This window comes from Esox lucius, chromosome 20 (assembly GCF_011004845.1).
Source record: "Esox lucius isolate fEsoLuc1 chromosome 20, fEsoLuc1.pri, whole genome shotgun sequence".
NCBI lineage: Eukaryota > Metazoa > Chordata > Actinopteri > Esociformes > Esocidae > Esox > Esox lucius.
The window spans coordinates 38,592,049-38,604,140 of NC_047588.1; the positions used below are offsets into that span (position 1 = coordinate 38,592,049).

The 12,092-nt window shown below is 43.3% G+C and overlaps 1 protein-coding gene across 18 annotated transcripts in view; it reads left to right on the forward strand.

Moving 5' to 3' along the window:
- Positions 1 to 12,092, forward strand: part of stxbp5l (syntaxin binding protein 5-like) — a 179,310-nt gene that overhangs the window by 111,794 nt on the left and 55,424 nt on the right. For all 18 annotated transcript variants that reach the window (XM_020041280.3, XM_029115649.2, XM_029115648.2 and 15 more), the window contains exon 6: positions 6,246 to 6,309. In XM_020041280.3, coding sequence (XP_019896839.3) covers positions 6,246 to 6,309 — 64 coding nt within the window. The remainder of the gene's footprint in view (positions 1 to 6,245; positions 6,310 to 12,092) is intronic.

The window sequence follows — 12,092 nt, forward strand, 5'->3', positions numbered from 1 at the left end:
CATTGAGTAGAGTGTACTTACTACTGAGTTGTGGTTAATCCACCAATCTAGTTTAAAATGTATGCTCTAACTTTAAGTCACACTGGATGATAATGTCAGCTAAATGACTAAAATGTTAGTTGCAAATGTAATAACGTCCTATTTGTAATATAAATATAATATTCTTGTGTATACAGCTAGCTCAGGGATCCACTCTCCTATACTGTCATGAACACAGTAATGTATTGAATTTCCTTAATTAGCCCATTATTTTCTAATTAGGCCTAAGTTTATCAGTCTAATGCAATCTGCCCGACTCAGGCCTGCCGGCTTTGGCAGCAGCCTAAATTGAGACAGAATGCCCAGAGGAGCTGGAAAAAAAGGCTCACGTCTGATAACGGAGACACATGCTCCCATTCACCCCTCCTCCCGTCGTCCTCCTGCTATCTTCACATCCTCTTGCGTGTTTAGACCTTCTTTCATTGAGGAACGATGCTTGACACCTGAGTGATGAATGAAGAGGAACACTGAAGGTTACTGCTGCAAATTAAAAACTCAGCTTGGCTGGCTATCAGCAGGACCAGAGGCTGTTGGACAATTGGGAATTTGGTTTGTCATAGGCTTCTCTCCATAGAGCACAAAGGAGGGAGAGTTTAGTGGGGTGTGGGTAGTTGGGAGAGAGAGGGAGAATTATTCCTTGTCAGCCAGAGAGGGAGAAAGAGTGAGAGAGGGAGAGAGAGCAAATATTGACAGCTTGTTGCTAAAGCTGTGATCCTAATTCACCCTGAGCTATTTCCTAAAATGTTTATGTTGATGTTTAGACAATTTCACATTTATCCTCATCAGCTCAAAGAACTACAATATGGATTATGTCAGAGCTCTAATACTGCAATAAGGCTTTAACTGATATCTTATGTTACAATATGGATTATGTCAGAGCCTAATATTGCAATAAGACTATAACTGATATCTAATGTTACAATATGGATTATGTCAGAGCCTAATACTGCAATAAGGCTATAACTGATATCTAATGTTACAATATGGATTATGTCAGAGCCTAATACTGCAATAAGGCTATAACTGATATCTAATGTTACAATATGGATTATGTCAGAGCCTAATACTGCAATAAGGCTATAACTGATATCTAATGTTACAATATGGATTATGTCAGAGCTCTAATACTGCAATAAGGCTATAACTGATATCTAATGTTACAATATGGATTATGTCAGAGCTCTAATACTGCAATAAGGCTATAACTGATATCTAATGTTACAATATGGATTATGTCAGAGCTCTAATACTGCAATAAGGCTATAACTGATATCTAATGTTACAATAAGGATTAGTCAGAGCTGTAATGTGGCAATAAACATTTTGTCAGAACTCTAATACTACAATAAGGAGTATGTCATACTCTGATGATGGTGAGGGCTTTGTTATCCTGTGAATAGAGACCATGGTGTGTTTTGCACTTTCAAAATGTCTGTACCCGTTCTGAGCCAAGGCAGGAGGCAGGACTGAAGCACAGCAACAGCATTCATAACGAAGATCAATAACGTCACATTACCTCCACAGTGCAGGCCTGTATGACAAAGGTAAATGAAGAGATCCTGTGGTAAAAAAATCAATTACCCATTTTAAGGCAGCAAAATGTGAAAACTTTCTAAGGATGTATTTATGTTGTGGCGGCTTTTCTTTGTGAACTATGTCATTATGATCTGTCAGCTTCAGCGATGTCACAACGCCCTTTAATTTGGATGTCACACACATACACTCTCTGACGCACATACACACACACACACAGAGAGAGAGAGAGACAGATGCAGAAATAGACACATGGAGAGAAAGGGTCTAATGAAACCTATTGCATAATGCCCTCCCTTTTGTGTGACACGTTTGAGGAACAGTACATTGATTTCTTATCTTGCTCCTAAGAGATAATACCCACACTTTTTAGATTGAGGAACATAACTAAGATATTAAAATAATTAATATGACATCTGAAATGCGTTCTGGAGCTTAGGAGTGATAAAAGTTTTGTTCTAGTATCTTAGAATACTTTGTGAGCCCCATGAAAATTATTTTCATTATCGGTTTCATTTAAATTATTATTCAAAGCAACTCCAACCGATAGAAAATAATATACAAAAGTGATTTCAACAGGACTCTTAGTTTAGCATACTGTGGTAGAATACAGAATGTGTCAGTGCAGACAGTAGGAGCTGATGTAGGTCATCCTCCTGCTCGTGGCTCCCTGCATACCATCTTAACCGTATCCACCAAGCGGAGCTAACCAACAACCTGTTTACCGTATCCACCAAGCAGAGCTAACCAACAACCTGTTTACCGTATCTACAGAGCAGAGCTAACCAACAACCTGTTTACCGTATCTACAGAGCAGAGCTAACCAACAACCTGTTTACCGTATCCACCAAGCAGAGCTAACCAACAACCTGTTTACCGTATCCACCAAGCAGAGCTAACCAACAACCTGTTTACCGTATCCACCAAGCAGAGCTAACCAACAACCTGTTTACCGTATCTACAGAGCAGAGCTAACCAACAACCTGTTTACCGTATCTACAGAGCAGAGCTAACCAACAACCTGTTTACCGTATCCACCAAGCAGAGCTAACCAACAACCTGTTTACCGTATCTACAGAGCAGAGCTAACCAACAACCTGTTTACCGTATCTACAGAGCAGAGCTAACCAACAACCTGTTTACCGTATCCACCAAGCAGAGCTAACCAACAACCTGTTTACCGTATCTACCGAGCAGAGCTAACCAACAACCTGTTTACCGTATCCACCAAGCAGAGCTAACCAACAACCTGTTTACCGTATCCACCAAGCAGAGCTAACCAACAACCTGTTTACCGTATCCACCAAGCAGAGCTAACCAACAACCTGTTTACCGTATCCACCAAGCAGAGCTAACCAACAACCTGTTTACCGTATCTACAGAGCAGAGCTAACCAACAACCTGTTTACCGTATCCACCAAGCAGAGCTAACCAACAACCTGTTTACCGTATCCACCAAGCAGAGCTAACCAACAACCTGTTTACCGTATCTACCGAGCAGAGCTAACCAACAACCTGTCTAATGTATCCACCAAGCAGAGCTAACCAACAACCTGTCTAATGTATCCACCAAGCAGAGCTAACCAACAGTTAGCTGTGAACTGTCTTACTCATGAACAGAACAAACTAAGGTCTCCTTTCAGGGTCAGGGATTCAATCTAGCAACCTTTTGGCACCTGGTTAGATGTTGGAACCACTGATCTGTCTTCCACCCTCTGACCCCTGGGCTTTCCGGGGATTAGGTTTAAGGATGCATGGTAAAGACTGCATGTGTGCATGTCAGAGAGAGTGATATGGCCATCTGAAAGGACATAATCCTAACTCAACACAGGCAATGCTGACAGCGTTAAAGCTGTCTAAGTTTGGATAGAAAACCTGTACACTGTGAAGCACTGCCAGGAAAGATTCACTCTCAGAAAACCTGTCCAATTTGAAGGACTGCCATGTCACTCTCAGAAATGCTTCCTGTGTTGAATAAGGCAGTTATTTCTGATGAACAGAACACATAGAGTCAAATGCACATGGTAAAACCAAAAGGCGATGGGTTGTCTATCCATCTAAGCTGCTCTCTCCGGTTTCTTGCTGCTGCAGGGATGGATTCCTGTCTACTGCCATTGAAGCAAACTCTCTCCACCAATTAGTCTCCGCCTCGTTCCTCATGAGCACAGTGACGGATGTGCTATCAACATGCATACTCGAGATTGATCTAAGCAACCTTTTGCTAACTGGAGCAATCCTCTGACCCCCCGAGCCACTTGGCGCCGTGCAGTATGTCTCATCGGGCACGCTGTGGCAGCGGGTGTGTACACATCTGCAACCCCCCCCACCCCCGCCCCCCACTTCTAGCGTTGCCATGGTTCCGACCAGACCCGCTGGAGCACAAAGTGTCCGTGTTTCCCGGCGGCGGTGGTAATCTGCCGCAGCCGGTCTCCTTTGATTGAGGTTGTCTGGTCCTCTTTGTCTGCCTTTGGCGGTGGTGAGGCTGTGATTATGCCCTGTCTAGCGTGGAGGGCTGTGAGCGAGGGTCGGGCCGGCGGAGGTCTGTCTCGCTCCCTGTCTTGTAGTGTGAAGTGTTTATGTAACGTTGCAGCCCCAGCCGTTGAACGCACAGATCCAAGACTCTGAGGGGTGGCCAGTGCTCTTCTGGTTGCGCCGTGTGAAGAACATAAGAGCACACGACCTTCTGGGCCAGCTCAGTGTTCGGTGGTCAGGTGACGAGCGGGTCGGTAGACTAACTAAGATCGTGTAGCGCTACAGTGCATCAAAACAACGTACTGAAAAACGACAAAAACAGCCCATTCAAAACGACACTAATACCATAATCGGGGTTCTGTTGCACACGTCTATTTGCCATGTGTCACCGTTCGTGTTTTAACAAAGTCTGTCCTGTACACCGGTCTGCTACAGGTCAGATGTGTGGATGTGGATAAAATTGACGTGCGACATTTTGTAGCACGAGTCCACTCCAATTCTCCAGGCCTGGGCACATGCTCCCTCTGGTAGTCACGCCGTAAACAGACAGAGAGAATGAACAGAACTACGCTCCTAATTCAGGTCGGTGATGGCATAATGAGCCGGCTGGAGACCAGGAGGACTAATTGGCCGACAAATTGCCAGCGTTACCGGGTCCACTCGCCTTTCTTTTCATGGAACATGTCTGTGACTGTAAATATCCAACACTGCGATTCCCTCTGCGTTGCAGGTGCGGGGCTCTGCTTTAATTGAGGTTGTATTGCAAAGTGAAGGCCGAGATAAATGGACTTGACAGCACCAGCATAATGAAAGTGCTGCTTAGCTTTGAGACACATTTTCAAGCTTGATTTCCTTCACCTAGACCATGATTTAAAAGGCAATCATTTTGTCAGACAAAGGAATACTTTCATGAAAATCACAACATGGTACATCTTTGTTATTCTGTTTATATGGAAATTATTCAGAAAAATACTGATGTTTCCCCCGTGATACATAACAGACCTGCAGGCGATGTACCGTCAGTGTTCAGGTTTTAGTAAAAATGAACTCTTCGGTTGCACAAGAATCTCTACTGACATCAGTCTGGGACTGGTTCCATTGCAATCAGATTTAGTGAAGACCAAATGTGGGGTGTTTACTAAACAGTCATCAGCGATTTAATTTTATCTCCAGCAAATCCAAGTTTATAAACCAATGATGAGGAAACTCCAGCCCGTGATTTTGACAGAGTGAAGAGTTTCAACAATGATCTTGGAGGGAAGATGCACTTATGGATTTGATCCTCTCATTATCAGTGACTGATTTGGACCTTTACATATAGAGTGGCTCATAGTTAATGCAGACCTTTTAAAACGGCTTGGTGGTACATCCACTCAATTTAGTGGTAATAAAGAGATCTTACACAATTAAAACAAAGGTAATTTAACTCTCCCATTTGGTCCCATTCATTTGTTTGCCAGTGTGCAGTTTCTTTCGGTTAAATTGTGGAGTTGTCCCCTATCACTGTATTTTTTGTTGAGGTAGACATGGTTGTTCCCTTCATACATTTTTGTACTTAAGTCAGACTTTAATGAAAAGTGATACATTGTTTTAAAATAGTACTATACATACAGTATCTTTTAAAGCCTACTTCTTTTCAAATACAGTTCCTTAAATGCTGACACAGGACCAAGCTCTTCACGTTTTCCCATGATGCTCTATTGCAGGTTTATTTTTAGAATAATTTGTTTCATATATTTTATATGATATATTCAATCGATGGCAATTCAGCAAAGTGCAGTCTACTACAAAACGTTGGCTGTCAGGTAACAACTTGGAATGGAAGAACGGCAGGTGTTTATGTTTAATAAGCATGTCCATGTTGGTGGACGGTGTCATTCTAAATAAACTAAAACATTGTAAGAGGTAAAGGCCAAATCGATCATACTTTCATTGAAATGCTGAACTATTCACTTAAATCATCATAGAACATTCTGGCTATGCTCTTTCAGATCTGAGATATGTATTACGACTGATGTTGTGGCTTTAAACTCTGCACTCCTTTTCTTAACCTACAAAAATATTCAGTTCAACTAAATTAAACTCAGTACTCATTTTTAACGAGATGACAGCTAATCATATGCCCCTTGGCTTTCCTCCCAAAATCTCTGCACAAATGTTCCAAACCTTAATGAATCTTTTTCTTCTCCTGTCCTTCACAGAGCGACTAAAACACACCCTGGGCCTGTGGTCCATCTGAGCGACAGCCCAAAGGATGAAGGAAAGGTGAGTGGCTGGATTAATACAAAAACAGCAACTCCTCACCCCCTTCTTTCTATCCTCCCTCAGGTTAACTTTTCTCATTGCTCACTGCCATACCCCCTTTCCACACCCTACGTAATCACTGAACCGTTCCCTTTTTGCACCCTACATAATCACTGTACCGTCCTCTTTTTGCACCCTACATAATCACTGTACCGTTCCCTTTTTGCACCCTACATAATCACTGTACCGTTCCCTTTTTGCACCCTACATAATCACTGTACCGTTCCCTTTTTGCACCCTACATAATCACTGTACCGTCCCCTTTTTGCACCCTACATAATCACTGTACCGTCCCCTTTTTGCACCCTACATAATCACTGTACCGTCCCCTTTTTGCACCCTACATAATCACTGTACCATCCTCTTTTTGCACCCTACATAATCACTGAATCGTCCCCTCATTGTTCCCTACACAATCACTGTTCCCTAAATAATCACTGCACAGTCCCCTCACGGTTCCGTACATAATCACTGTACAGTCCTCTAACTCTTCCCTACATGATCACTGTATAGTCCACACACTGTCCCCTACATAATCACTGTACAGTCCCCTAACTGTTCCCTACATGATCACTGCACAGTCCACTCACTGTCCCCTACATAATCACTGTACAGTCCCCTAACTGTTCCCTACATGATCACTGTACAGTCCACTCACTGTTCCCTACATAATCACTGTACAGTCCCCTAACCGCTCCCTACATAATCACTGTACAGTACCCTCACTGTTCCCTACATAATCACTGTACAGTCCCCTAACCGCTCCCTACATAATCACTGTACAGTCCCCTCACTGTTCTCTACATAATCACTGTACAGTCCCCTAACTGTTCCCTACATAATCACTGTACAGTCCCCTAACCGCTCCCTACATAATCACTGTACAGTCCCCTAACCGTTCCCTACATAATCACTGTACAGTACCCTAACTGTTCCCTATATAATCACTGTACAGTACCCTCACTGTTCCCTACATAATCACTGTACAGTCCCCTCACTGTTCCCTCGTTGTCCCCTTCCTGTTTCCCGTCTGCTGGCTTTACAATGTTCCATCAATCGACAGGGTCCTGCTTGGTCAATCAGTGGAACCGTGTAAAAAAGAAAAGAAATTCCCCCGGGATGGACACCTCTCCCTCTCTCTCTCTGCTCCACCAGCTGTTCCATGTAGTCAGGCTTGTCATTTCCTGTACAGAGCCAATGACCCCGACATGGCTTTCAAATGACTCCCTAATGCCTACACCGCCATAGCTTGCGATCAGATCACAGCATGCCCTCTGGTACAGTCTGTCTTCTCAGTCCTCGTCCTCCAGCAGAGATGGACCTGTGTTTCTATGTGGATGTGTCTGCCTGGCAGGGATCAGGTCAGACAGTGGTCAAGCCTTCTGAGAGGGCGTCTGTGGGTTGTCTGACAGGTTGCTGGGGGCTTGGAGACATTACGGGGAATCAATTCACCGCCCAAGACCCGCTTGCACTCTGTGTGTGTGGGTGGGATCAGCTGTTTATGTAAAAAGACAAATTCCAAGATGCTGTCAGTAAAGAACAACACTTTAAAAGGATCAGCAAGACCGAGAGATGGAGAGGGGATGGGAGAGAGGGAAAGGTTGTGCGAGAAAGCGAGATATATACAGTGTAAATGTGTGTGTCAAGAAGTGGTTGGTTTTGAGAGAGAGGCAATACCAGACACCTACAGAGAAAGGTTTTCTGATAGTGAAGATGAATCATACAAGCTATTAAATATCTTGCGTGCTTGTATTTATTGCCTAAAAGCACATCAGGCTCTCTATGCCTCTCAAAGCAAAGCACTTATAAATGTTCAGATGGATTATTGCTGCAAAAATGCCACAGCAATCTTTACAAATAGTAGCTTGTTTCATCGTAACATTGAATACTCATTCAGATTGATTAACTGAAAATGTGTTGTATGTTCTTTGTGAACAAAACTCTTATTAAGCTACAAACTGTTAGCATTCTAAACTGAAGAACAGCACACTATCGGAGTCGGATGAGGAAATGGGGCAGGGGGCAAATCTGATGGTCCGTTTTTAAGCAATGAGAGAATTTGCTTAAAAGGGCGTCTGTGGTCGGGGTTGCCATGCAGGTTGCAGGTTGCAGGTTGCAGGGGTGCAGAGACATTACGGTAATCGACTCACAGCGAAGGACATGCTGGCGCTCTGCATGTGTGGGTGGGCTCAGCTCGTTGTGTAAAAAAAGTCCAAGATGTTGTCAGAAAAGAACAAAACTTTAGGATGATCAAGGCAGAGACATCAAGTGTTTTTCTGTGATTGTGTCTTTGTGTATATAAGGAAGTGGTTAGTCGTGATGTTGAGGCCATACAAGGCACAGCTAAAGGTATTCTGTGAGGACAAATCATAAGATATTAAGTATCTTGCTTGCTTAGATTTATTGCCCAAAATGTCAGGCTATGTTTGACTCCCAAAAAAAAGCACTTAGGTGTACAATAAAGCTCAGCACACAGGTATAGCACACATTTTCATGGTTGTTTTTCTCTGAATTAAGCAGTGTGATGTTCATTAGAGCTTCACTCCATGTCATGGACACGGGTAATAGGAACATGGCAATATAGAGATATCAAGATGTATGTGATAGAAATGTGACCAGGTGGATGTGACAGAGGCGTCAAGGTGGATGTGATAGAGGCATCAAGGTGGATGGTATAGGGGCGTCAATATGGATGTGATAGAGGCATCAAGGTGGATGGTATAGAGGCATCAAGGTGGATGTGATTGTGGCATCAAGGTAGATGTGGTGGACACTGTGAACAGGTGGATGTGATAGAGCCATCAAGGTGGAAGGTATAGGAGCGTCAATATGGATGGGATAGAGGAATCAAGGTGGATGTGGTGGACACTGTGAACAGGTGGATGTGATAGAGCCATCAAGGTGGAAGGTATAGGAGCGTCAATATGGATGGGATAGAGGAATCAAGGTGGATGTGGTGGACACTATGAACAGGTGGATGTGATAGAGCCATCAAGGTGGAAGGTATAGGAGCGTCAATATGGATGGGATAGAGGAATCAAGGTGGATGGTATAGAGCACAGGTGTCAAACCGGTTCCACGGAGGGCCGAGTGTCTGCAGGTTTTTGCTCTCTCCTTGTACTTGATTGGTTAATTAGGTCACTGATTGGTTAGTTTCTGCCCTCACCTGGTTGTGTAGGTATGAATTAGGAACCAATTTATAGGAAAAACCAAAAACCTGCAGACACTCGGCCCTTTGTGGAACCGGTTCGACACCTGTGGTATAGAGGCATCAAGGTGGATGTTATAGATGCATTAAAGTGAATGTTATAGAGGCATCAAGGTGGATGTGATAGTGGCATCAAGGTGGATGTGGTGGACACTGTGACCAGGTGGATGTGATAGATGGATCAAGGCGGATGTGATAAAGGCATCAAGGTGTATAGGACAGAGGCATCAAGGTGGATGTAATAAGAGGCATCAGGGTGGATATGACAGCGAGAGGGACATGGTCGATGTGATAGATGCATCAAGGTGGATGTGATAGAAACAGTGAAAAGGTGGATGTGATAGAGACAGTGAAAAGGTGGATGTGATAGAGACAGTGACAAGGTGGATGTGATAAAGGCATCAAGGTGGATGTGATAGAGGCATCAAGGTGGATATGACAGCGAGAGGGACATGGTCGATGTGATAGATGCATCAAGGTGGATGTGATAGAGCAACCCACTCTCTTCCCTTTACGTACATATAACACGGGTTCACACTTCACAATTTCGTGCTATGCATACACCAAAGTCCCTTTTTGCATGGAGTACAGACACGATCTCCACCCATTAAGAACTATGGTGAATAAATGCGATATTAAAGTTTTACCTTTACCCTTTGATGTTCTTTCAAGAAAAATGTAAATCTACGGCTTTTAAACGATTAGTCAATCTTCGGGAAATCCGTGCCTCGATGATGGTGACGTCAAATAGGTTTCAGTTGGTGCGTGTCAATGAAACGATTTTATTGACCATTATTATTAATGGGAGGAGATCGCGTCTCAACTGCATGCAAAAAAGGACTTTGGCGTATGCAAAGCACGACATTGTGTGAACCCGTGTTATATGTACGCAAAAGGAAGAGAGTGGGTTAGATAGAGACAGTGACAAGGTGGATGTGATAGGGACAGTGACAAGGTGGATGTGATAGGGACAGTGACAAGGTGGATGTGATAGGGACAGTGACAAGGTGGATGTGATAGGGACAGTGACAAGGTGGATGTGATAAAGGCATCAAGGTGGATGTGATAGAGACAGTGACAAGGTGGATGTGATGTCAGCTGACATAACATGTTATGACATAGTTATGACAAAGTTATGACAGAGTTATGACCATGTTATGACACTACACTTCAAGTAAAGTGTTAATATAAAATCTAACTCAATGGGGATTGAAACTTGGAACGGTGAGCTGTCAATCAAGCTCTGTGATTAAAAAAAAAATATTTGTGTATACATACTATGGTGAGGATTTTCCTTAAATATTTGTTACGGGTTTGAATAGTCTGTTATTGACTACTTGCACTTGCAGTGCACATACAGTGGAGGGAAATGCAACAAGCATAACTTTTTAAAATCATTTTAGGGGAACGTGACTTCATCCACCTGTATCAGTCCAGTGATACACCTGCATCAGTCAACAACTGAAGAATTAGGAAATGTATATAAATGCAACGCCTGGCGCCAGAAAATAAATACATTTCATGTTGAGCAAATTCAACAGTTGCTTATTGACCTTCATGAAAAATTTAAAATATGCTTGTTGTTCAAAAAAAGGCAAGGAAGATTTTTTCTGTCTATTTGTGCTTCTCCCTGGCTAGTCCCAGCATGCAGAAAAGGTTCAAGTGAACTAAACACACCTTAGTTTTCAGGGACGTGATTGGTGTCACGCCTTTAGCTAACACACCTGAGCTTTGTTCCGCAAGGGAAACATTTTTGAGGACGTTAGCTAATGTCAGTTCGCCCAGAACTAAAGCTGGTCAAATTCTTGATTTATTTCGGGGTCTGTAGAACCAGGACTATTGGCACTTTTCCACTGCATAGTACTGGCTGGACTCTACTCGCTTCGACTCTCCCTGCTTTAGGAGCTTTTCCACTGCATGGTACCAGCTCGACTCTACCCGCTTTGGGAGCTTTTCCACTGCATGGTCCCATCAGCCCAGTGACTGAGCGGTACTCCAGGACCAGGGCGATGTCCCTCTGTGGGTGTTATTAATGCAGACGTGGGTGTTTGTGTTGTGACTGAAAGTGAAAGTGAAAGTGAAGTAAGCCCCACCTTATTTCTTACCGTTTGATCTGTGCTTTCACATTGATTCTCCTACTCCCTACACGATACTATCTCCACTTCCTCTCCATCCTACAGGACGCTATCGCCACCTCTTCTCCTCCCTAATGGACACTTTCTCCACCTCCTCTCCTCTCTACCAGATGCTGTCTCCACTTCCACCACTGTTGCACAAATGGTTACAATTAAAAATTGAATTGTCTATATTGTAAATGTTATGCCATTAATATAGTGTAAGCCTAATAATATTGTAAAAATACACATGGTGGATCTGGAGATGGTTCTTCAGAATTGTGGTGTTTGCACTTTTGAGCGCCACCTTTCTGGAGCAAATCCGATAATTTGCCTCCTCTAAATTATTGGGCTCACCTCTTTCAATTTGGCTTGAAACCAAAATGCGCCCTGAGCAGTGCAGTTTTATTTGGCTTTGGAAC